The following is a 27,805-nucleotide window of genomic DNA, read 5'->3' as shown; positions in this document are numbered from 1 at the left end:
TGCTTTTGTCCTACAAACCCGTGCTGCACAATTGACCTATACTCGCTGTATGTTTTTGAATAGTGGGAGGAAACCGGAGCACCCATAGGGAATCTACACAGACACGGAGAAAATGTACAAACTCCTTGAAGATAGCGCCGGATTCGAACCAAGGTTCCTTGCGCTGTAACAGCATTGCGCTAACTGCTATGCTACCTGTACTGCTCTTTGGCTGCAGTTCCTTGAATAATGAAGTTCCCTAAATTATATTGCAAATGGGAACAAAATGAGGTGCATGAGGAAAAGGAAGAAAAATATTAATAACGAGTCCTAGACAGCATTCAGTCTTCAGTTTAGAAATAGAAAATAACAATTGTCATATACTTGTGTAATCTGATGATAACCTCCAATAAGTGAGTGAATATTCTCCCCATGTGTACAACTTGCAACAACAAATCTCTCCCCGTTGACCAGAAATTGAAAGGGACCCAACATATGCTTGCTTTCCCCTCCCTGAGTGTTAAGTAAGGGGATATTGTGTGGCTGATGTTCACCTTTTCTTGACCCATTAGCGTCTCTCCAACACTCATGGTCAGTCTGCAATGGGATGGAATGCCCTTCACGCTAGAAATTTGACTCCAACTGCTTGATCTGCATTTCAGAAACCACTTATTCTATCTCAAGTGTGACTGAATCCAGCAGAGCAATCTACTATACTGCTGGAACAGTGATTCCCAAAACAGAAATAGGGCGGCAGATAGATTTGAATTTATTCACCTTTCTCCTCACTCGTGTCTTTTAATATTTGAGACGCTTGGGCTTAGAAATATTTCAGAACAACGTGATATAGGGGGACAAAATGGAATATTGCAGTAGTTGACTATAGATTTAGTTTGAGGTAGGTTTAAAGCTAGTATTAGGAGGGAAATTTGAGTTTTTACTGTTATGATTGCTGAAGACTGCTGGCAGTGGAGTATTAAAATGTGGGGATGATGAGAATAAGGGAGTGGCAATTTAAGGTTGAGATTAGGAGTAATTCCTTCTCCCAGAAGGTTGTGAATCATTCCAAGAAGTTAGCAGTGTGTTCCAGAAAGCTGTGGGGATGGAGTCCTTGGTTACGTGTAAAGCTGAGACCACTTTCTAAGTGGAGGAATGGATAAAAGGCTTGAAATTGGACTCTACAAATGTTAGATCAGCTTTGATCCCATTGAGTGGCTGAGCAGGCTGGCAGGGCTGATGGACTTGCTCCTATTCTCATGAGATTTGGATTGAAGGAGCACAAATATTGCTGAAGGTTGAAGGGCTGGAGGATGTTGCAATGAAAATTGGTGGTGAGGCTGCACAGATATTGGAAGAGATGTGAACATTTTAAAATTGGATTTGCATTATCATGAGCCAAGGTTAGATTGTTGGGACAGGTCCTTTTTGTTTCCTATGGTATAAGCTCTTCATTTTCATCTCTTGTCTGTTGGTCTGTACTCCTTTCTCTCTCATTCTTCCCCTTTTCTTTCCTCAGCCTTTAATTCAGAAGCTTGATTATTTTCAGTTACACCTTGAGAAAGGACTCAGGCCCAAAATGCCGGTAATGCATCTTTACCTCCTATGGATGCTGAGACTAGCTGAGTTCCTTCAGCTTTTCTGTTTTGACATTTTCATCTTTTGTATATAACTTTCTGCCTTTGTGACTGTGCTCCTTCCCTACTACCTTTTTGTCTAGATGCCTGCTGACATTTTTCCATACCTTGATGAAAGGCTCAAGCTCGAAACATAGGTTATGTATCTATCTTTGCTACACTGTTTGACCTGCTAAGTTTCTCCAGTATTGTGTTTTATAACACACATCCAGGCAAACAATATATACGCAGGACAAATATACATTTATAAAATAAATATTGTTTGGTGAATATTGGAGTCTCGGAGGGTCAGTGTGAGCAGTTCCTTTAGTCAATCAGCATTTTCACTGCCTGTGTGACGAAGCTGTTTCTCAGCCTGCAGCTGGTGGCATGGATACACCTATATCTCTCTTCCTGATGGGAGTAGTTAAAAGATGCTGGGTGTCAAATGGTAGGGGTCCTCAATGATTTTATGCACCCTCTTCAGACAACGATCCTGATAGATGACTTTGATGGGGGGGGGGGGGGGTGGGGTGGGGTGTGGGGAGGAGACTGCAGTGATTCTCTCTGCTACCCTTTTGATCCTGTGGATTAACCTCCGATCCAATTATCTAAAGCAACTGGACCACACTGTGATGCAGCCGGCCAGGACACTCAGTCGAGCCCTGTAGAAGGTCGACATGACGATGATGGTGGCTGATAGCCTTGTCCGCTTCATTTTTCTCAGGAAGTGAGGTTGCTGCTGTGTCCATAATGGGTCACTTGTTAAGTGTACTCCAGGAACTTGGCGCGCTCTACTCTCTCCACTAAGTTATTGATGTGTAGTGGAGGGTAATCATTCTTGGTCCTCTTGAAGTCCACAATCATCTCCTTTGTCTTTTTGACATTGAGCCTCAGGTTGTTATTCCCACATCATATCACAAGATTTTCCACCTCTTCTCCGTTGTGCGACTTATCAGCTGCTGTTCTGTCATCTGCAAATCTAATGACACTTCGATTTGAATCTGGCAATGCTGTTGTGGGTCAGTTGTGTGAATGGAAGTGGACTGAGCACATAGCCCTGTGGTGCACCTGTGCTCAGTGAAACGGGACTTGATGTTCTGCTGTTGACCTGGACAGACTGTGGTCTTTCTGTTGAGATGTCCAGGATTCAGCAACAGGGAGGAATGTTGAGTTCCAGAGAGGGGAGCTTCTTCACCAGCCTCTGGGAAATGATCATTTTAAACGATGAGTTGAAGTCGATGAACAGCAGCTTGGTGTATGATGTGTAGATCTCCAGGTGGGTCAGGATGGAGTGGAGGGACAAGGCTATAGCATAATCAGTGGAACGGTTTCTTCTTTTGGCCAATTAAAATGGGTTCTGTGTCTCTGGAAGGTGTGCTTTGATGCATGCCATTACCAGATGCTTGAAGCATTTCATAATGGTGGAGGTCAGTGGCACAGGGTGGTAGTCATTGAGGCCTGTTACAGTCACCCACTTTGGTACTGGGATGATGGAGGTTAATAATGTTTATCAGATTAATGTATTCTAAATCATGCTTCGAAATATTGTGATTGATTTGTCATAAAATTTGAAACACTGAATTGCATCTGCATGGTACTCTGCCTAGAATTTTTTTGTTTAAATTAGCACAGTTTACCTGTCTGTCAGATTATAAAACATTGTGAAATTTAAGTGAACAATGCACATGGTATTATTTGGCTCGTAATCATTTTTGGCAGTAATTTAAAAAAATCCTTAGTTCAGAATTTATCAGATACATATTGGAGGAACTCAGCAGGTCTCTGTGTCCATATGAGGTAAAGATATATAGGCCTGCCTGCTTTTTACTCATACCTTGAAGTGTCTGAAATGTTAGTGATGAATTCCTCCAGCATTTGTGTTTTTATGAAAATCACAGCATCTGCAGACCTTCATGTTTCACTATATTTATCAGATACAGGCAGATGGGCTCGAGCAAATCCCTTGAAGAGTATAAGGAATGTAGGAGCATAGTGAAGGTGGAAATAATGAGGGCTAAAAGAGGTTTTGAGATGTTTTTGGGAGACAGTGAAAGGGAGACTCCAAAAAGATTTTGTTTATGCAGAAATGGCTCTTATGGCTAGGCGAGCAGTGTTGCTCAGATGGAAGGACATTGTTCCGCCTACTCATATCCAATGGCAATGTGACGTCATGTCATGTTTAAATTTAGAGAAGATTAGATGCGCAATTTCTGATTTGAATTTAAATTTTCAAACACTGTGGGGACCCTTTTTGAATTATTTCAGAATCTCTGATTTGATACGAATGCAGAAGTGTTGACTAATAAGGTAATATATCAATTTGATAAGGGATTCTTTTTTCTTCTCCTTGCCAAACAGCTTTGTTTTTGGTAGTGGATTTAGATCTTTTAAAATAAAATATTACTGTAATATAATTTGTTTAATTGAATGTGGATGAATTGGTATGATGTAAGTGCAATGTACTATTTTTTGATTTTTAATATGTATTCCTATGCACTCTGTATTTTTCAATGTGGAATTTCAATGAAAATATTGAAAAAGAAGGAAGAAAAGGGTCATGAAGGGAGAATAGGTTCCCATAAAGATCAGGAGTGATGACTGTGTCTAGTGTCAGAGGAGATCAGGAAGGTGTTAAATTCATATTTTGTGAATGTATTTATTGTGGAGCAAGATAAGGAGGAGTGGGGGGAGGGTGGCTGGAGAGAAGGTAACTAAATGTAGCCCAGGGCATATCTGCATCAGTTAGTCTTGGATGATATCAAGATAGAGAAATCTCCAGGTCCAGACCAGGTGCATCCTAGAACAATATGGGAAGGCAGGATTAAAATTGACAGATGGTTGAGGACCGGAGATGTTCTGGAAGATAGTGAATGTGGTGTCATTATTTATAAAAGGACTGTAAGGATAATCTAGGTAACTATAGACATGTTAGTCTGATGTTGGTGGTTGGAAAACTGCTGGAGAGGATTCTGAGAGATGGAATCTATCAACATTTTGATGGCCTTGGAAAAATTAGGGAGAACTAGAATGGATTTGTTCATGAGAAATCACATTTCATGAACATGATAATTTTTTAAAAAAGGGAGACAAAGAAGGTAGACATGGTTGATGTTAATTAGATGGATTTTAGTAAAGCTTTTGGTTGTCATGGAAGGTTAGAGCATCCAAGATAGGAGGCCATTCAGCCAACTGGATAAAAAATTGTCCCAGTGAAAGGAGTCAGAGTCTGGCTGTAAAGGACAGTAAAATTTGAACATAGAACTTTTCTGACTGGAGGATTGTGATTGGTGGAATGCCTCAGGATTTGGGACATGGACCTTTGTTTTTTTTAAAAAAAAAATAAATAAATATATGAATGTATATTAAAATAGGATGCTGGAGGAACTTCAGATTCAGGATTCCTTTATTGTCGTGTAATAAAGATAGTGCAATGCTACAAGGAATTTGCTTTCGTCTGCCATAAGGCACCATTGGCAGAAATTGCCTGAAGTGCCCCTTGCCGTTAGAGAAAGAGAATCAAAAGAGAATTCCCTCAGACCCCAAGTGTCCATGGATTCGCCTCCAGTGCTGCCATGGTACCTGAAACCACAGAGTCCAGTCCAAACCATCAGCAGTCCAAGCTCCAGTTTTGAACCTCTGACATGATCAGGAAACCCTCAGTTCCCTCGGCACCCTCTCACATCCAGGTTCCAATACCTAGTACACCTTCAGCCAGTCTCGAGCAAATTTCCAGTTGTCTGCCACCTAGTGTGAATCCCTTGACCGTGGGTTCCTCGCCTCAAATCGCCAACAGCTCACTGCCTATGTGTTCTTCAGCCACAGAATCCCTCACTGGTCTGCCACTGTGGTCAACGTCCTGTAGGTTGTCGCTTCCTCCTTCTCAAACAAGGGGTGTTCTTCCATTTTTCTGGTGCCCTACGCCAGGCCTCCGTTTCCCTGGAGTCTGCAACCCCTTGTACCCAATCATTGATACTACCTTCATGGGCACAGACCCTCTGGTCGCAGAATTTTAAATAAAACCACTGTTGAATCCATTATCAGGCTGTGTGGCACTGATGCAATGGGACTGGGCAGTTGAATCCTGTGGGAGTGCTGTGTCCCTACTTCCTACTCCCTGCGGCAGTGGTGACATTACAGCAGGTCTGGCAGCGCTGTAAACCTCGTTTTGCACTTTCATTTTGGAGAGCATAGTACATTTTGGTTATAAATTTAGGAGTATTCCCCCAGCCAAATCACTCTTTTTCATTTCACTAATTTCAGGTGGGGCAAAGTTTGGCCCCCATCTTTCTCTTTGGAACAATCTTAGCTGAAGAAAACAAAAGAGAGTCCCATTCGCTACTCCATATTTATTTCTTAATTGTTCAAAAGACATAAGAGATTCCCCCCCCCACGTAGCAGTCATCAATATATATTATTCCTTTGTCATACCATGAATTCAATATTTTGTTTACCAGATTCATCGGCAGCAGCACATTTTTTACATAATGGTATGTTTCTTTAAGAAACATTTGGATAATGATATGGATGGGAGAGGAATGGAGGTGTTAAAGGATAATGCCAGCAAATGGGACTAAAGCAGAGAATGCATGTGTTTCATGGAAAATTTTGTAATCAGCAGAATGTAATTGAGATTGAGCAAGAGTCTGCTGGGTTGAGAGGGAGAAAATAGAATTAAGGGAGAGGGGAAAAAATACTTTAAAAAAAAAAAAATCTTTTTATTGAGTTTAACAAAAACCGTTTACACAAGGTATACTGATGATAATAAATCAAATCATAGCATATCAAATTCAGGATATCAAATTCTATAATTATAATAATTAAACAATTACATCATAATTTGCACTATGTCCAAAAATAATATTGAATGCAAAAATAATCAAATAAATCATGTAAATTCCCCTTTTATAAGATATACTTCTGATGTGATTATATTGTTCTGTGATATGCTCCATAATCTGTAGTTAATCCCCCCTTTACTTATTTGTCTAAATACTAAAAAGGAAAAAAATTGATTTTTAAAATCCCTACTAATCTACCCTCTTAAACAAGGCTATCTGTATATATTGTAAAAAATGGATCGAATTATGGCTCCCAAACACAAGTCTGGGAATCCCTGGTTCATCCACACCACTTAAATCCTCAGATTATGATAATAATCCATGAATGGGCCCCACATCTTATCAAATTCAGACTTCTTTAATGTTATATCTAATTGTTTTCCAAGCTTAATTAAGACATGATATCATGTAACCATTGAATATGAGTGGGTGAAGTAAAAGCTAGGATTCTCTTCTGGGATGAGGACAGACATGTATCCTCTTCTGGAGAAAAAAAACCCCAAATAAATAATTTTTAAAAACTTTTCAAAGTGAGTATAATTGTGTTGCACCAGAACTAAATGAGCTCAAAGCACAGTCTCATTCTCATTGAACATACAGTGGATGATTGGGCTATCAATGCAGCGCTGATTCAAAATTCTAAATGCAAAATGTGTTAAATATCCTTTTCTCCTGCATTGATATGTGGCTGCTATGGTAGAGGGTCATACTAAATATTTATTTTGAAACTAGCCATGTAGTTAATAAAAATAATAGTCAACATTTTGATTTTCATTATCTCTTCTCAATTACAGTACATTGTCTTGATTTATGTTGCTTTCACACTTACTGTTCTGAACAGGTTTCTTTTTGAAAGCCTTATTACAATCCAGTTTAATCATATGAATAGTTACATGATCTTGCTATATTCTTATCTGGGATTGAACTTGTGTTTACAGATGTTTGTAATTTCATGCTGTTTATCACAGATTTGAGGTAATGAATTCCTTAAAAATATGAATAATTAAACTTGGTGAGAAGCATTGGAAAAACCACAGATTAATTATATTCTTTCCTCAACAGAGCTGCAATAGAAGAAGTTGAAGGAGATTTTGCCGAATTAGAGTCAAGACTTGAAAAGGTGAATACATTTCTGATGGGTCATTTATTGCATTGATGCCTGATGAGTAATTTAAATATTTCAGTAGTTTAAATGTTTGAGTAAGGGACATGATTAACACTTTGGATTCCAGCCGTTTTTAACCTTTCATAATATATACTCCAGACTGGGGTCCATGGATAAATTACAGTGTGAACACTAGTACAAGCTAGCTGGTGGTTGGGTATAAAACCAGTTTTGGAAAACCAGGACATGGAGTATATGTTGGTAGTCTCTGAAAACAGAGACACAAGGTCCAAAGGAAAGTTGCATGCAAATTCCTTGCATTAAAATATATTCTTAAGGTGTACTTGCCTTAAAGATTTCCAAGGACCTCTTTCGAGCACAAAATAAATAGTGCACTAATATTAACAGGCAAACACATTCAGAACAAATTGCGAGGTACTTTTGTTGTAATTACTGTTTACCAAGTGCTCTCTGGCCAAATAATTTTACACAATTAAAAATCCATGATATAATTAAATGAGGGCATTTGGTGCATAATTTGCCCTCTTAAGCTCTTAACATTAAATGCTAATTATGCCAAAACCTAACTGGAATGAAATCTCCTTTATCAAAAGAGGAGCAGAAAGCAGTTTATAATTTTATCAGTTCCAACCAGAACATTCCAAATTTTCAAAAGCCGAGCTCTATGGAGAGAAAAAATAATCCTCCTTATCTATGTAAGTGCTTTATTGAAAACAAAACTGAGGCACCAGACTTTTTTCACAACAGCAGACAAGCCAGAGAGGCAAATTTTTTTGTAAAATTTTGAAAGCTTTAAAAGTGAAAAGATGGATGGAAAGTTCATGTTGGAAGGTCAGTAATTTGAAAAACATTTTGAAAAAAGTAGTTCTGCGGAATCAATTCAAGTTGCCCTGTGGTAAATGGAAAGATTTGCTGTCATGCTAAACTAGAAATTATTCATTTTTCCCTTCTGCAAAAATTGAAGATGCAACTGCATCAGTTCAGTACTGCAATGCATTGATAACCCAATCATCCACTGTATGTTCAATGAGAATGAGAATGAGACTGTGCTTTGAGCTCATTTAATTCTGGTGCCAATTGTACTGATTTTCGATCCTTATAAAGGATTCAACAAACACAAGATGTTTTTTTTTCAGGTTCGGTCAGGTTTAACAGCTCTCTTTAATTTTCCGTGAGTTGGAAAGAAAAGATAGTTTCATGTTGCTCTATCAAAATTCTATCATTTCATTAGTTCCAGAATTACATTATTTTGATTTCCCTTATCCTAGTTATAAACAATAAGGAAATGGTGTAAGCACTTTGTTGCAAGGAGCTTGGTGGATATGAAAAGCAAAGTCCTGTGCAGTATTACTTGGCTTTTCTGAATCATGTTAGATAAAATTGTGAAATTTGCTCTCCTTACATAAGAGAAGAATACCCGAAGGCTGTGCAGTGTAGATTTACTAGGATGTTGGCTAAATAGAAGAGATTGAGTGGGGTTGGGCAATATTCATGAAACATAGAATATATAACACAGGAACAGGCTCTTTAGCTCAAGTGTCTGTGTCAAACATGATGTCCAAATCAAACTAAAACTCTGCTGCTTGCTCTTGAGAGATAGCCCATCCCTTTCATATTCATGCATCTATCTCAAAGCCTCTTAAATATTATGATAGGATATGCATCCACCACTACATCTATACTCCTAGATCTCTCTATTCTACATTCTCCAGGATTTTGCCATTTATTGTGTAAGCCTCAGCTTGGTTTGACTCAACTCTGCCCAACTGCCTATGTTCTGAAACCATTTAATCCACTTATATATAACAAAAATCTATCAATCTCAGTTCTGACATGTTCAAAGTTTAACATGGCCTCTGCCCCTACCTCAACCCTGCTCGCTTAAGCTGGTCCTCAGTTTCCTCTCTCAACCCTTTCCTTCTCTCATTGCCACCTCTGGATCATGCCCTTGTACTGATGGATCACAGAAGGGGAGTGAGGTGTCCATGAAGTTCTGAGCATGTGATGCCTGCTGTTCCCCATCCACTCCCATGACCCACAATGGCACCACTTGTTTTTGTTTTATTTGAACAGATGTAGTGGGGACCTGATATGATTGCAGTATATTTGCATTTTCAAGTTTTCTGTGCCAGTATTAATTACAGAAATAAAACAGACTGATTTATGAATGTCTTTTCCACAATTATTCTGAATTTAATTGGATAATACATGGGGAATATGTGAACGTTGTGTTTTTTTAAGATTGTGAAGCTATGTATTGGAATGATTGATGCTGGAAAGAACTTCTGTAATGCCAACAAACAGTTTGTAAATGGAATTCATGAACTTGCCCAGCAGTCAACCAAGGATGAAGTAATTGAGGTGAGAACATCGCTTGAGCAAATTGGAATATTTCCAGAACAGTTGATGAGGTTTTTCTCAAATATGATAACTTGATACTGACCTGATTGTATTTGTTAAGTGGCATGCTGATCGCATGGATCTAACAAACACAATAACACGAGTGAAAGAAAATATAAGCAGCGTTCACTAGTATAAAGATTTGTTTAATTTTCTGTAAAACTTTGTGCCACATGGTTTGGGCATATTGGTGGTTATTGATCAGTAGTTCATTGGTTTAAATCTACAGTTTAAATGTAGACACTTGCTTTGATTATCATCAAAGTTTGATTGACCAGAAATGAAACTTGTCTGACAGTATAAAAGAATTTGGACATCTAAAAGTTTAACTTTATATTGTGGAGAATTGGGATGTTACATTTGAGATGAATAGGACACATGGTAAATTTAATCAATGAAAAAAATTGCAATGATAAGAATGTGTTCTTTGTCACCATATCATGCTGTTTTCTTCAGTGTTGTTTTCCTAGGTCAGTTATCTTTGTTAATCTTTTTATTTATGCCAGTAAAGCCAGAATAGTTCAGTGTATTTCTCTACTGTCATCTGAGTATTCCCAAAGTTCCTTGACTTCCTTATTATCTTCAATCACTTCTTACCCTCTGATAATGTTTTGAAAGTGTTATATCTCCAGTTCTCCTCTAATTTCTTCCTTATCTCAGTGCTATCAAAGTGCTTATCTAAAGTCCAGAATAGGCTGCACTCGTTCTCTTAGCTGGTCTTGATTCACTCTGCAAAATTAAACTCCCAAAAACTCTGAATGTGTTGAAATTTCAAGTCTCAACTAGTCCAAGTCTTATTTATCCATCCCTCCAATCTGTGATGATCCTGGTTGGCTCCTGACTATCTTAATTTAGCATTCTTTTCCTTCTGTATGGATTCCTCATTCTTCTTGTTTGTCTTTGGTACCAGCTCACCAGTTTTCTTTTCACATCCCTTTAAATTTTCCAAGCTGTACCATCTCTTGTCTGTACTTACAATCTAAAAGTACTTCCTAAACTTTTGTTCAGTGTATTCCTTAAATTGGCATCCATTTGTTTCATTGTTCATTTGGTACTCTTCCATTCTTTTCAAGTTGGAGATTTGGGAATGTTGAATTACTTGTATTTTGCTCTTACTCGAACTTGATTTAGATGTTATATTTACTTCCATTAGAACAGTTTAATGAGGTTTTCGGAGAGCCTTCTGGAGATGGTTAACTTTCATACGGTAAGCCACAAATTATATTATTTAGGAGATGAAAATGGAAACTAATTGAAACTGATTCTATACAAATTACTTTTTAAACAATATCAGTTTGAAGTTTTATGTTTAAAACAATAATTTGACTTTTAGAAATGAAAAGTATCATGATTTATTATATATTGCCCAGTGGTTATCTCTTAGTTAAATTTTCTGCAGTCATCTCATCACTTTCGCTACAGGTACAGGTGTCAAATAAAAATGACATGAATAGAATGATAAATTTTGGGTGAGGCCTTCTGATTGGAACCCAATCTTGAGTCGATTACTCTTGAGTCATAACCAGCTGTCATTTGGCAGTGTTGTTTTTGGGTAATGTCTATTTGATGGAACTTGTATCTATCTATTTGAGGAAGCCTCTAACCTCCATTTATCATATCCCTACTTTTCTTGGTATACATAAAAAAATTGTTGAACAAAAGTATATGCCACTTTCAGACACACTGTTCTGTAATAACTAAAATGTACACATTTCAATTTTATTTTCTCTTGCAAAAATTGGAATAAGTCATAGTTTTTTTTTCTCATCAATAACTGGAATTTTGTTCATAATTCTAACTGCTGGTTGAGTGATGCCTAAACATTGCACTCATGGCTTTTTTTTCCCTTGCTTTGATTTGTCCCCATCTTTTATTGTTTTTTTTTCTTCAAAGCTTCCCTAGTGTCATGAGTTAGGAAATAGAATTTATTGAATCATTCCAGTTTATCTACAGAATGATGTGACTTGACAGGTAAACATTGTTTGAAAACAATTCGGTGGATGCAGTGTTGCACAAGTGTGCACTTAAGTATTTTCATTTTCTACTTCTAAGAAATTGCATTTTCAGTTCCTGTTTGGAATTGCCATTAATTTATCATCAGTTTGTGTGAAAATCCTATCCAATAAACTTGCACTGCTCAATAAAATTGTATACAATAAACATTTTTATGTAATATTTGTACTATTTATATTTTTGGTAAGTATTGTTAATGTATAAATGTGAAATGCATGGATTTTTAAATTGCACTGGTATATATTTCAAGGTTTGTTGATGTGTCGCTTCAATAAAACTGATACTGTGTATGACAGATGTTAACAAATCTAATGTTTTTTTGTATGTTTCTAACAGTGATCATAATTGTTTTAAATATTGTTAATGCTGTAATACTAAGCAATGAAAAGAATTTAAGAATGTGATAGCACGAGAGGTGGTTTGGAGGAGGTTTCAGGCTATTGCCAAAAATTAAACAGGATTGCAAAACTGAAGTTGTTTTTCTGTTTAGATCATAAAATCACATTGTAAACAGACTTAATTCCTCAGCAGGGAAAACGATAATAAGGAGGTATACATTTTACGTAATCGGTTGAAGGATGTAGGGAAAATATTCAGAGTGGTAGATCTAGAATGTACTACCGTAATGAGTTATTGAAGCAGGAAGTCATCTCATTTTCAGTATATGAAGATGAGTGGCTGAGAGCTGGAAAGTTGCTTTATCATTGTGGCTCCATTGGCTAGTTTGAAAATGATGGGCTGCATAGTCTATTCTTTTGCTTACTACTTCGATCTATGATTTATACAGTAAAAATGGAACACCAAGCTTGATGCTAAACTCCCATCACTCCTGCTGGAATTTTCAAAGCAAGTCAAGACATTTTGACCAAATATATGTAGTTCTTTGAAAACGTCATTTGTGATAAACAAGGCAAGAAAGTAAGATAGAGAGGGCAAAGAATAGCCATTATGAACTCAATCAAAGTTGCAGATTTGATTTGGAGCAATCGGGATAAAATTTTCAGAAAATGTTATGTGATAAATTTATGAACAGTTACTAAGTTATTTTCAAAATATGTACACTACCAGCAATATAGTTTCTCTTATTTTCTTCCAAACGCACTAGTGGTTTGCAATTTAGTCAAACCACATTATGAAATTTGTCTGTTTGTCATATGAATCAGTTATGCATCAAATATGTAGCATTTTCCTACTTAACAATAATTTAAACTAAACCGGTAATAGAAGTGCCAATCACACTGGGCTTATGTTACATTTTTAAATATAATGAGCATAAACTAGAAGTGAGAAATGGCGTATAAAATACAGTAATAACACATCATGATTTTAATTCTTCCCGAGTTTGGAGATTTTCAGTTCAGGTCGGATATTCATTTTGGTTATTCTCATATTTGCCATGCATGGAAACATGTTTTCATGTCTGTGCACTGTTACTGAGGGGGAAAAAATGAGCATCAATTTGCATCAAGTAGTGCGGCACATAAAAAGGCACATCACCTGGTTCTGAACTTGTGTCACTAGGCCTGTCATTTTGAAGTTTCCTTGGCCCCAAAGAGATCCTGTATCTTGCGTACGTAAGACTGTGAGCAACTGTGAGCAGCGTTATAAAATGTGAGTGCATTACCATAGCATGTTCACCCACTATTAGCTATTCATGGTGATATCGTGAATTGGAGACTTGTAGATTCATCAGTAATTGCACTCATTAATCTGTTGATATGAAACCACTTGGTACGCTTTTGTTCAGCTTTCAGGTCATGCTTAAAACTATTGTTCCTAATTTGAGTTATTCCATTCTGTGGCTTGTATCTAGTCTGATATGCCAAAGCAGTGCATCTTGGCCATTCAATTAGAGTTTTTTTAGACGTCAAAATGAATTCATCTGCTGGATTTACTCAATCAGAACTGCCTCAAAAGAACATCTCCTTAATCTTGGCTCCCCGTGCAGAAAGCCCAGCAACTGAATTTGTAGCCGGAAACACTCCACTTCTGATTTATATTCATCTCACCGCATTGTCTTGAACCTTGCATGTAGCTGTGATGACGCTTTACTGCTGCATGACTGAGAATTCTGATTGATGAGAGAGGATTCTTGAATTGCTCATGGTACATATTGTTGAAGTGAAGCAATTTAGTTGGAAAAAAAAACTTATTTTTGATATTATTAGAATAATTGAATGCTTACATTTTAGGTTTTCACTTGCATTTATGTGCTAACTATCAGATTACAATTGTTTCAGGAGGGCTTTAACCTTGGCATTCTTGACAAGATGACTTGGTGCAGTCACCACTGTCTAATTAAGGAATTACACATACATTGAAAATTGTTTGAAAAATTTAAAGAGGCACTATCAAATATTTAAAGAAAATACTCCATGCAATTTTTTCAGAAACTATGTTTTGTCCATCTCTACAAATGTTCAAATATTTAAATCAGCAAATGGCTTTCCCATTCAGGGAGAATTAAAATCTGGACTCTTGTATTTGAAATACAAATGGTGCTTCACACTAACTTGACAGAACTTTTTTTGTGTAGAATTTGCATTTTGTGTTATCAAAGGTGCCCACCATTCACCTTCCTTGTATTTTGACAAAGTCCTTCAATGGCTTTTATCAAAAATAGGGAAAGAAATTAACAGATGAAATGAATAATATTTTCTTATCTTCCCCAAATTAAAGTTTTAAATAAACGTGAGTCCACGTGTTAACACTTAACTTCCAATGATAAAGTGGATTATTTGTTATTAATTAAAACTCCAAAGATTCAACTTATGAATAGGCAAGTTGATATTTACGCAAACAAAGCATAACTGGAGGGACTCACCGAATTGGACTGCAGTCATGGAGAGAAATGGATAATTAATGCTTTGGGTCAGGGCTCTTCTACTTAAGATTCCAGTGTCCTCAGTTTATGTTCCCAATGTCTTGCTGGTTAATGAGGATGGATTGTGTTCTGAATTTAATATTGGCAATTTAGCTGGCCAATATTTTACAATTTAAATTCTAATGTGATTGGTGAGTTCTTTTGAAAGTGAATTTTTTTTTCTATGGATCTGGTTGTGGTTGTATATATCCAGTCAGAGGATAATAAACTTGAACTTGAGTCTTGAGCATTGGGAAATATACAGCATTGTAGTTTCAGGATATTTTGATGAGGGCAATTAGTTCCATGCCATTTCCAGTGTTCTCTCTCTCATTTAAAGGAACTTTGAATTTAACTGGAAGAAAATTATGAATTACTGCAAATTTGTAACTAATTTGCACTGCTGCCATAGCTGTGCAAAGATGGAATCTCATTCTCAAATGCCTTGTGGTTTTCATGAACATTGAATTTACAAATGAATCAGCCTTATCAGAAGATACTAAATCTAGTTAATGGTACATGCACATTTTTAATGCAATTTCTATCAACTGACAATCACCCTACTATCTCATGAAAGCTGTGCAGAGTTTTATTTCTACATCTGCAAAATTGTTGGAAATTTGATAAATATCACATTTTAAGGTTTTGATGTCTTTCACTTTATGTTGGAGTGGATTAATTTTACTCCATTCCACTCCTTATGACTTTAACTTTATTTTTTCTCATTCCTAAATATAATTTGTTAAGGATAGGCATAAATTGTCACATATTTGTCCACAGCTGGTCAGCTATTGTCAGTACTTTTCATAATTTCATCAATGTTGTGGGATTTCTTTTTCAGGCAGGAAGTTTCCAACTGGTCATGTTTCAAGCTGTACTCTAAAGGAGTGGATGTCTTTTTTTTTATATAGGCAGAATTTGGAATGAAACTATTAAATATATAGATGTTGTAAATGAAGGGGGAAAAACAGGCCTCCAGACCATTACTGTATTTTTAATAGCTAGAGAAAAAGTGCTGTAGAAATGCAGACCATGATTTTAAAGAAGTGTACTGAGTGGTTCCACTGATGAAATTTTTGAGGTGGAGCAACCATTTTGTTAATGTAAAATATTTATTTTCTGTTCCAGATACTGTTTGACCAAGTTCAAAGATCCATCAAGTCGCAGCTTCAGATATTTGTTAAAGAGTAGGCAACTTTTTTTATTAAATTATTGCATTTCCTAAGATGATGTTGCAAAGTTAAAGACACAGCAGAATAAATAAAGCAACATGAAATATTCCAGACATCTACCTTAAACTGGGAAGGCTGTGTATTACTTCTAAAGTAATATATTAGCAGAAAAGCAAAATTTTAAAGAAGTATTCATTGAAATGGAACACTACAGCACAGTACAGGCCCTTTGACCCTCGATGTTGTGCCGACCTATATATTTTGACAAAAAAAAGCCATTCCTTGTAACCCTCTATTTTCCTTTCATTCACGTGCCTGTTTCAGAGCCTCTAAAATGCCCTTTATGTTTCAGCCTCCTCCACCACCACCACAGGCAAGGCATTCCAGACATCCACAACTCTGTGTTTTTTAAAAAAAAAAGCTTACCCCTGATGTTTTCTCTCAACTTTCCTCCTTTCACGTTGTACAGATGTCCTCTGGTATTTGCTACTCTCGTCCTGGGAAAAAGGCACAGAATGTCTACCTTATCTATGCCTCTCAAAATCTTTTAGACCTCTGTTAAGTCGCCTCTTATCCTTCTTTACTCCAAAGAGAAAAGTCCTAGCTCTACTAACCTTGCCTAAAAACTAAATATTTTCTACTCCAGGGAACATCCTGTAAATCTCTGCACCCTCTGCATAGCTTCCACATACTTCCTGTAATGAGGCGACTAGAACTGAACACAATATATTCCAAGTGTGGTCTTACCAGAGATATGTAGAGTTCCAACATGACCTCTTGAAAACCTGTCCTTTATGTACAGGTCATATCTTCCCCAGAAGAGATCTGAATGATCCACAAATCTGAACCCCTGACCTCTGCACCAACTCTTCAGCAACATATTCACCTGCCACAACTTGCTATTTGTACCCTCACTGGCATGGGGCACTGGGCAGCAACTCTGAGATTGCTCTTCCTAAAATAATCTGATACATTTCCTAAAATAATCACGGACTAGAAATGGGAATGTGTAGGCAATTGAAATATATTAATGTTTGCTATATTGCTTGATTTGGTGATCTTGAATAAAAACAAGTTATAAGGATGATAAATAATTATTTCACAAAACAATGTTTAGTTAAATATTTGTGTGATACGTAAGTAGTGCAAATTTAGATAAATCATATGGAAATAGATATCATTGGTTTATCATCAGAAAAATTTGTAGTAATAACCATTATATTATTTGTTGGAATACCCATGATCACTTTTGCTTCCTGTTCAACAGCATATTTATGTAATTTTCAAAAGGGACAAAAAAAGATTGAAGAGATGCACCTTGATGTTGTCGAAGGTCTGATGATCAAGGGTCCTTGGCCTGTTTTACATTCTCCAGCCAATGTCAGAAACCTTTGTGACTACTGTCTGACCACTGCTTTCTTTGCCATAGATGAAGAGACTTGAGAAGGAAATTAAAATGATGTGTTTCAGGAACTTTCAGTATAGCAAAATGGTCGAACCATAGATATTTGTACTTTGTTGAGTCGTACTTTATCTTGTTAATTGTGCACTGACTGGCCTGTTGGAGCCCTCCTAATATTCCCTACTCTTCTCATATAAATCTACATCTTGCTCACTTTCAAATTTCAATTCTTCACTTGAAAGATAAATGAGCCGTAACTTGCAGCCATTGGTAAAACTGTTAATGCCTATTTTTAACCCATGTGATAACTAAGAATTTACTTGTCAACTTTTGTACACGTCAGCACGATCCTCATGAGCAAGGCTGGCATGGTGGTGTAATCTTATGTGATTTAATTCCATTATGTGGGGGTGGAGTGAGAGGTGGTGATGAGGTTTGAACAAATTCTATTGAAAAACAGCTGGGGAAAAATGTTTAGATACGTGTCCAAGCCATGCTTGGTATCACAGCTGGCTGTCAAACCATTCAAAAGATTTTGTTTTTCTGAATGCTTGTGAAGCTTAGAAGTGTTGAGAAACATTAAAAGATGTAAAATAAAAACTATAACCCTTTGGATTCCATGTCCCTGTTTTAAGGGACTACCAGCAAGTGCATATACTCCATGTTCTGGTTTTCATGGACTACCAACCTATATTCTATGTCACCATTTTCCAGACTGGTTCTGTACCCAATCATCAGCTGGTTTGTACTGATGTTCATACTGTAGTTTACCCATGAACCCAGTCTGGAGTATAATGAAAGTTTAAAAATGACTGGAATCCAAGGGTTAAAAACTACACACTTTGAGCAATTTAAAACGTATAGTCGGAGAGAGACACAACATTAAACAGCCCATTTGGCCTTTTGAATCCTCATATTTTTCATAAATCTTGTTGTATTCCCATTTTTAAATTCTCCCCACCTCTTCAAATGCTCTCAGTTTCTACCACTCAGCTGCACATAAGGGATAATTTACATTGGCCATCCAACCTACCAATCTGTACATTTTTGAAATATGGGAGGAAAAACATGGTTGTGGAGAATGTGTAAACTCCATGAGATAGCAATTGAGGTCAGAATTTGAAAATGTATCTAACAATGGCAAAATAGGAAACTACATAATGTGTGGTGAAAGTGAAAAAAATGAGCTTGTTTGTTTTATTGCACAAATGGTCACTCTTCTAAACTATCAGCCACTCTTAAAAGAAAATACTAGATACAATCTGCTTAAGTGTTTCTAGCTTACTGATTTCACAATAGTCTTTCCTTGTTATCCTTTCACATTATTCTCAAGAGGTATTTTAAATTTCCCCATTAACTTTTTTCTAGTAGAGAAAGCTCTTGCATTTGCATTTTTCCACACAATAAAAAGGGATGAAAAACCCCATTTATCAGAATCAGAATTTGTTATGAACAAGTCATGCAATTCGATGTTTTGCAACACCATCATAATGCAAACATTCTTGTTGTCATCATCTTGCAACAGTACTATATAAAAAAAAATAATAGTGCACGAAAAGTAAGGCTGCTTCTCTGGTTCATTGATTATTCAGGAATCTGATGGCAGTGGGGAAGAAACTGTTCTTGTGCTGTTGAGTGCATGTTTAGGGTCCTGTATTTTTTTCCCCCAATGGTAGCAGTGTGAAGAGGGCATGGCCTGGATGGTGGGGGGGTCTTTGACGATAGAGACTGCTTTTTGAAGACGCTGCCTTATGTAGATGTCCTCGATGGAGTGAAGCCTGGCACCTGTGATGTCGCAGGCTGAGTTAATAACCCTCTGGAGTTTATTCTTGTCTTGAGAGTTGGTGCCTCTATACCAGGCAGTGATGCAACCAGTCAGAATGCTCTGCACGGTACACCTGTAGAAGTTTATGAGAGTCTTCGGTAATATACTGAACCACCTCAGCAGACACCTCACAAAGTATAGCTGCTGGCAAACCTCTGTGATTGCATCAATGATGTTGACAGCCAGGAATTTGAAGTTTTTGACCTGCTCCAGTTCTGAGGGTGAGGGCCTGCTTTTTCCAGCTCCGTACCAGTTAAAATAAAACTACCTCTCACTCAAAAACCTCGTAAGGGTTATTCACGCCCTTATCTTCTCACGACTGGGATTAGCCGGTCCTCCCTAACCCACCTTCAGTCGGTTCAGAATGCTGCGGCTAGGGTCCTGTCAGATGTGAAGAAGAGGGACCATATCATCCTAATTCTGGCTTTCATCCAGTGGCTGCCGGTGAGGCTCAGAATCAACTTCAAGCTGCTGCTATTTACATACAAGGACCTCAACAACCTTGCCTCCCTCTATATCTCCGATCTGCTTATGCCCTACTCTGCTCCCAAGCAGTTCAGATCAGCTACCGCAGGACACCTGGCTGTTCCACGCACTAAACGCACACAAAGGGGAGTCCAGGCCTTCAGGGTTGTGGCCCCCAAACTGTGGAACAGCATTCCCCTGACTATTAAACTAGCTCCCTCCCTCAACAGCTTTAAATCCAGGTTAAAATGTAGCTTTTGTCATTAGTAGTTGTACTATTCACTGCAATTGTGGTCTATTTATAATCTCGTAATCAGTTGTTCTGTAAATAGTTGTACTAGTTTCGATAAATTGCCTTGATTTGAACAGCACTTTGGTCAATGCAAGTTGAAAAAAATGTGCTATATTAAAAAAAGAACTTGAACCCTCAATGAGGACTGTGTCATGTGTTCCCCTAATTTTCTCTTGAAGTCCACAATCATCTCCTTGGTTTTGCTGAGTGCAAAGTTGTTGTCATTACACCATTCAACGAGCTGATCTATTTCCCTCCTGTATGGTTCCTCATTGCCATTTGTGATGCAGCCGACATCTATGCTGTCATCGATAAACTTGTAGATGGCATTGGAATTGTGTCTGGCCACACAGTTATGGTTATATTCTGTATCTTGTTTAATGCATTAACACAGTGGTGCTAAAACTGGAGAATAGGTTTATGCAAATTTACCATAGCCTCTGGGTTCTCAGACATTAACTGCCAATGAACTTTTAACTACCTTCTGAATTTTCAGGAAAATCTATTCGGAGGCCATGTGTTTCCTCTTTCACCCTGTTTAATTGTTTATTTTTTGTTTTCCTACTCACTCCCAGTCGGTTAACTTGATTTTTAAAAAAAATAATGTTTATATCTTTAAAAAAGTATTTCTATTTCAACTTTCAGCTGCAGGTAGTTGTGAAAATGTATTGAAATGTACCATGCACATTTGTAGAATCTAACTTGGTTCATTAATATGTTTGGTTTATTTGGATCATAATGAGAATTTATGGAGAAATTACATTTGTAAGGATGTAATTCCAACTTTTAAGTATTTCTTTAGTTTGAAGGTATCCGAGTTGCAATGCAAAAGATTTTGTAATCACTTCATTTCATTTCTGACATACAATACTTCTAAGTACTTAATTAATTTTGAAGTACCTTGATGTCCTAAAGCGATTGAAGGTACTATATAAATGCATTGTCTTTTCAATTATTTATAGGGACCTTAGAAAATTTAAAGAAGCAAAGAAGCAGTTTGACAAGGTCAGTGAAGAGAAGGAAAATGCATTAGCGAAAAATGCTCAAGTTCAAAGAAATAAACAACATGAAGTTGAAGAGGCTACTAACATTTTAACAGCAACACGCAAATGTTTTCGGCATATAGCACTGGATTATGTGCTGCAGGTAAAACTTGTCTTTATGTAAAGCATAATATTTAGTAATTTATTTTTCAATTGTTCAGTTCTAATTATTTTTGTTTTAATGCGACTGAAGATTGTTTGGCAAATACTTGAAATTTTACTGTAACACTATTTTTGAGTTTGACATGAAAATATATTGATTGCCTGCACAGCTATATTAATTCTGCAAGCCTGTTGTCATTTTATCTTGATTTTTCCTCAAAATGCATTAGCTGCTAGTTTATCTATGATAAAATTTGGTCTTTTGATATCCAGTCACCGAATACTATTGTTTATTTTCCATCTACTTGGATAACCATTATTTTAGTTATTTCAACAAGAACAACCAAAAAGTTTTACTATGAAGTTTCATGGAAATGATTGCCATCCTATTTTTTTTTCCAAAATTAATGGAAGTAAATTCCAACAATGTTTATTTCTACTCAATTCTACATTTTTTAAAATCATGGATTTAGCATAATCTTCCTATCAAATTTAATTAAAACTTGCAAATTCTGGTGAAGCTCTTCTGTGATTCTAGACATCTTGGCATATCCATACCACTTACAACACAGTGATACTCAACATTATGACTTTATTCATAGCTGAGCAAAGCAATAAAGAACTTTTATCTATCCATATCAGCAAGTTCTTTATGAATTTATTGTTTTGCAACATTAATGCACTTGGCATAAGTGGTAGATGTTTTTTGAATTCTGACAAAAGAAATAGACATCCATTATGTAAATCTAGTCTATTGGAGAATGTTGTTTATGTCAGAATATGATTTTTATAATTTGAGCTATTACAATCCTGGTCAATTCTTGACATGCATACTCGGTTTCTTAATGGGTCTTTCAAAGCAACAGAAAATTATTCTACTGACTTGCGTACAACAGAACTGGACCTACTGATTTGCATGTTGGCTTGTTTGTGTGAGGTGGATAGTGGTTTAAACTGATCTGCATGTGGCATTAGGAAGAAAAACGGATGTCCCAAAAAGGTTTGATGATGCACACAGAAATGAGATGAGAAATAGCACAATATTAGAGTTAAGATCAAAGACCATTTTATGGCACATTTTATGGAACAAGTTTTCACTAGGATGCTGGAAAGGGAGGATGAAGGACCAGGAACTGAATTTATTTTTCTTCTGTTGTATTCTGTAGGCCAGCAACCATCGAAAAGGATTTGGAAACTTTTTTGGTAATCATAGAGAAGTGTAAGAGCTATAGTGGTAATGGATGAAATATCCTATCATAATTAATAGAGATATTAACAATGTGAAATGTAAAGAGAAGGAAGGATTTCTGGTGTGTTCAAGAGAACTTTCTCAGTACTTGCCCCATAGTGAAGTAGACGTTGTATGATTTGATTTGTGGCAATGTTATGAGTTAATTGGAGCAAATTAGTTGAGGAAATGTAGAGTGAGAAGTGAACACAATTTCACAAGATTTAGATTAGCCACGGAAGAGAATTGGCAGAGTGCTTATCTCAGTGGTCTGAAAATGAATCTTGCCAGTGTATATTGGAGTAAAAAGATTTGCAGGGAAAACTAATTGAGGACAGGTAACCTTGAAAGAAGAAATCCACCAACGTGTATATAGTAACAAAGCACCATCTGGATGGTGAGAGGAAGTTGAAGTCAACAAAAATGGGAAGAGTAACAGATGTCAGGCTGATAATTATGACTGAGAATCAAGCTGCGTGTACATGGATTGGAGGGATATTTTTAAAAATGAGGAACATAAACGGAATTGAGTGCAAATCATTAGCTAATGTAAACGGGAATCAAAATTTTTATAAAGGAATTTTTTAAAAGTGGTAGTATGCATAAAGTAATGAACAGTTAATGTAGGAGTGTTGGAGCCAAAAATGTGGAAGAGAGTTTAGAAAAGGTGCTATGTGAGTTCATAACAATTTCCTTTAATAAAGATGAACTGAACTCAGGGAGTTAAACTGAACTGTTTTTTTTTCCCACTCTCTCTCCCTCTGACTCCCAGCCTTTAAAACTGGACTGCCATGGATGAAGAGTGGTTTCACACTTTCTGGGTGTTGCGCACAAGATTCGACAAGACCTTGTTGGGGCTAAGCCTCAATCATCGTACACAATGCAAGGCATGGCAACTCAGCCTTCTGCTAGAGCTGAATGACATTTTTAACAGTTTTAATTGTCCCTTAATTATATTTAAAATGACTGTAAATTTAAAATGTGTAAAATAAGTGATTTCACAAGAAAATCTGCAGATACTGGGGTCAAATCAATACATACGTGCTGGAGAAACTCAGTAGGTCATGCAGCATTCATGGGAAGTAAAGGATAATAACATTTCAGTCCTGGGCCCTTCATTTTTAAGAAAAAAAAACAAGCAGATACCTGAATATAAAGGTGGGGGTAGGAGGAGAGGAAGGAGGACAGAGTGATAGATGCTTTTGTCTTTCCAGCATCTATAAAGTTTGAGCTATGAAATAATTTCTGTTTGCCTGAATGAGTGCAGCCTTCAGTGTGGCTCATCATCCAATATATTATTCCCGCACCATGGATGCACAATGAATGCAGTATTTTCAATCTGCATTGCACTTATTCATCTAGACTACTCTTAATAGTATCTAAAACTTATCTTGGGAGCAAATAACAAGACCAGACAATAAAACCTGCTCAATTTTATAGCGATGAAGAAAAAAAAATGGTAGTGTTGCCTGCTTGCCTCCATTTCCATTATTATCATGCCACATGGTCAAGTCAGGTTTTGTTTCCACATTTATCTCAAAATTGAGCTCTTGAGTTTGGGTGTGAGGGTATAAACAAAAGAAATGACGAGCATTGTTCTCTACTTGCTAATTTGATGATGAACATTTTTGAAGCTCTACTCTTTCTTATGGGGATATTTTTATGGCCCAACATAAAGTAATGAATAGGAAAGGAGTTTTGTAATTGTTTGTTTCCAATGTAGCTTGCGAACAATAATTCAGTTATGTTAAATTTGCCTTCCAGCTCCAGCAACTCAGGTTTAATCCAATTGTTGGGCACCATCCATATGGAGTTTGAATGCTCTTTGCAAACATATGGGTTTCCCATGAGTCCTCTTGTTTCCTCCCACATCCCAAAGATGTACTAGATGGAAACTATGTAAACTGTTGCTGGTGGAGATTTGATGGGCATATGGGACGAAATATGTTACAGGCAAAGGCATAGACTTGATGAGCTGAATAGTCTCCTGTGGTGGAAGAAATTATTAGAAAATATATGTAAATAAAAATAGAAGTAACTTCAACCAATAGCCTGGTTTTAATGAAAAAGAAAGCCCATACTATACTATAATAAATTATGTTTGGTTTTCCTCCAATTGTCAGATCAGTGGAAACTGGAGAAATAGAGTGAAAATGTGGACATACGTGAATTGATGACATTCTTGTTCCAGTCTGAAATACGTTAGATTTCCTATGTCATAGCTTGTGGTTATTCCATGATTTAAATGGTACAGAACAACTCTGATTATCCAAAATCAGATTCTCCAAAATCCTCCAATTATCAAAATTAATTAAAAAAATTACAGATAAGTGAGGATATCTGAAAAAAATCATTTATTAGAAATGTTTTTGGAACCAAACTGACTGGGGACCTTGGGCTTCCAGCGGTAGCGGCAATGTTGCAGCAGCACGGACCTCTGCCTCCTGGCGGCAGCAGGGATGTTACAGCAGCGCTGACCTCAGGCTCCCGGTGGCAGCAGTGGGGACTTCAGGCACCCAGCATGAGTGGGGCCTCAGTGGAGAGGTGTCAGCATTTTTTTTTGTGAGAATTAAACATTATTTTAACTGTTTAAAAACTCTTCCCTTGTTAAAACACCGTTACAAATGATTCGAAAAGACCGTTTATCTGAAATAAGCCTGGTCCCGACCATTTTGGATAATCAAAATTTCTAAAAACATCAAGGAACATCAAAACAAGAGTGAAGGATGCAAAGTAACAATGATCTGGTGAAATAGTATATGGACGGTGACTGTGAAGATGGAAAAGGATATCCAAATTCAATTTATTTTGCAAATTTTTTTTGACAGATAATGAGCTATTCGATTTCAGTTTTTATATTCATTGAAAATGTAACTTGTCACAAAGACATACAGCAGTTTTCATTAACTCCCAAATGCAATGGAGCTGGAACTTTAAAATTTATCGAATCTTGGGTCGCTTTAACTCTGGTTCAGATAGCCTTAGCAGAAAATAGCAATACTGATGGAGTGGTTTCTGTTTGACATTTCGATCAGTTCTCAGACTTCACCTCTCCTGCTTCTTCACCCCTTTCATGCAATTTGATCCCTCAGCAAAAGAAAGAGCAATCTTGGTTAAATGTTTTAATGTGTTTATAAATAGACGAGAATGTAAAAGGAGTTTAAGAACAAGAGAGGAACTAGTTGACCACATGAATGGGGGAGAAAACAGAAAGTGATACCAGATAGGACAATGCTTTTGTACAGGCACTTTAGGAAGCAAGTTCAAGATCAAGAGAGGAGCATGGGTGCAGTGGTCAAAGCATGCTTGTTGCTGAGAATAGTTGAGGCCTGTTCGGTTGCCGAGCAGCTTTGATAAGGATGGTAGAGACAGATATTTAGTGTTGTGGTAATAGGAACAGAAGGAACAAAAGAAGGATTAATTGCCATCAAGTGGAGTAACTTATTGCAGTCTGATCAGAATGACATAATTTCATAGTCTCAAGTATTCAGCAATTTTTTTACTAAACACTATTTTACATCCAAGTAAAACTATGACCAATAGCTTTGTTCTGAATTAGTCGTGGGATGAAAACAATAATTTCATAAAAGAATAATTGTATATTAATTTAAAATTCAATGTAACTTGAAACTGGCAGGCTTAAAAAAAGAATCTAAAATTCTTTCCAGGCTTGTATTGTACAACAATTTTAATAAATAATGAAATGATTTTCAAATGGTGCTAGGTCAAAAATTTCTCTTTCAATGTCAGCAAGACTAAGGAGCTGTCAATGACCTCTGGAAGGTGATTGGAACTCACACTGCACTGTATCTCGTTGCTGAGGTGGAGATGGTAGACAGCATTAAGTTTGTAGGAGTAAACATCTCTAATATCCTGTGTTGATCAACCATGTTGACATATTGGTAGAGAAAGTCCACGAGTGCCTGTGCATCCTCAGTGGCCTGAAATTTGGCATGTCACCTGTGTCCCTTGATATTTTCTGAAGATACACAATTGAAAGTATCCTGTCAAGATGCACCACTGTGCTCTGCCCAAGACAACAGAAATTGCAACACCAACCTTCCTCCTCTTCATCAACTCCATCTATACTTTCCACAAAAAAGTACCCAACATATTAAAAAGCTCATGCCACCCCAGCCGCACAAACCCCACCTTCCTTCCATTAGGAAGAAGATTCACAAGTGTGAGATCACACACCAGCAGCTTTTTTTTCCTGCTATTATCAAACTCCTGAATGAACCTCGTGGTACTAAAATAATGAGGCCTTTGCACTGTTCTAACTGATTGCTCTGTAACTGCATTCTGTATTGTGATTTTACTGCTGCACTATGTATGGATTGGCCAGCTGGACTACTTGCAAAATAAGCTTTCTCACTGTACCTCCAGTAGCTGTGACAATGAACTTAAACTTGAACTTTGAAAACTTGTTTGAAATGGGTTAGCTTAAATTTAAATAGGCAAAACTATTTTTATCAGCGTGATATTTTAGTTATTTTAGGTTTGTTAACCTTTTCAAGCATGGAATGCTTTATGCTGCCACCGAAAAGCTATAAAAATAACCAGTTCTGGTAATATGTAAAATTTTAACGCTATGTTCATTTCTTTGTTTTGTTCAATTTTAGATCAATGTCCTTCAGTCAAAGAGAAGATATGAGATTTTAAAATCGGTAAGCATTTTTCCTCTTAATTGTAGTTTCATGCATTCATTATTCAATCTGCAAGGCATTGTAATAATTATAAATTTGTATGGTTTCTGGCCTAAATCGAAGACCATTCTTTTTCTCCCACTGATGAAGCTTGACCACTGACTTCCTCCATCGCGTTGTTTGATGATCCAGATTCCAGCATCTGCAGTCTATTGTGCATCTCACGATTACCATTTTTTTCCCATTGGATTTTTACAAAAAACTTTAATGTTACCTTCTAAAAGAATAAAGTTCAATATTTTAGGATTGTAATAGTTATTGTGTCATTTTGAGACTAATGCCTGGAGTGGAATTTTGATTGATTTGTAAAATTATATCCTTAACTTTTTTATTATCAACTTGTTAAAGAATAGTTTCTGTAAAATAATATTAATATTAAAGTTGTAATACAAAATTTGCATCTGCTGGATGTTATATTGAGAACTTTGCTCATCGAATTTCTGAATTTTCTCTATAATTTTGATAGACCATCTTAAGATGTTTATTCCAGATGATTTTTAATGCCCCTTTGTTGCAAGGTCAACAATTTTAAAGGACATTATTTCAACATTGCCTATTTTCAAAAGTGAATCCCAACCTCCTGCACTAACTCTGTGGTTATGCATGTTTTCTCTTGATGTCATGCCTAGTCATCACTCATTCTTTAGATTATTGACAACATCAACTACCATCTCTGTTTGTCACTGTAATATTCACTTGTATTTGAGAAATGTCTTGCTATCCTTGACATTTTGG

General features: G+C 36.7%; 1 protein-coding gene across 6 annotated transcripts in view; it reads left to right on the top strand.

Moving 5' to 3' along the window:
- Positions 1 to 27,805, top strand: part of LOC138742526 (arf-GAP with coiled-coil, ANK repeat and PH domain-containing protein 2-like) — a 100,808-nt gene that overhangs the window by 26,652 nt on the left and 46,351 nt on the right. For 4 of the 6 annotated variants that reach the window (XM_069897043.1, XM_069897042.1, XM_069897041.1 and 1 more), the window contains exons 2-7: positions 7,496 to 7,553; positions 9,801 to 9,920; positions 11,113 to 11,166; positions 15,964 to 16,022; positions 20,954 to 21,137; positions 26,987 to 27,031. In XM_069897043.1, coding sequence (XP_069753144.1) covers positions 7,496 to 7,553; positions 9,801 to 9,920; positions 11,113 to 11,166; positions 15,964 to 16,022; positions 20,954 to 21,137; positions 26,987 to 27,031 — 520 coding nt within the window. Of the gene's footprint in view, positions 1 to 7,377; positions 7,409 to 7,495; positions 7,554 to 9,800; positions 9,921 to 11,112; positions 11,167 to 15,963; positions 16,023 to 20,953; positions 21,138 to 23,136; positions 23,252 to 26,986; positions 27,032 to 27,805 lie in introns of those variants that run through there. The other 2 variants (XM_069897044.1, XM_069897046.1) reach the window with 2 other exon arrangements.

Source organism: Narcine bancroftii, chromosome 9 (genome assembly GCF_036971445.1).
Source record: "Narcine bancroftii isolate sNarBan1 chromosome 9, sNarBan1.hap1, whole genome shotgun sequence".
Lineage (NCBI taxonomy): Eukaryota > Metazoa > Chordata > Chondrichthyes > Torpediniformes > Narcinidae > Narcine > Narcine bancroftii.
This window is presented reverse-complemented; position numbering and strand designations above follow the sequence as displayed.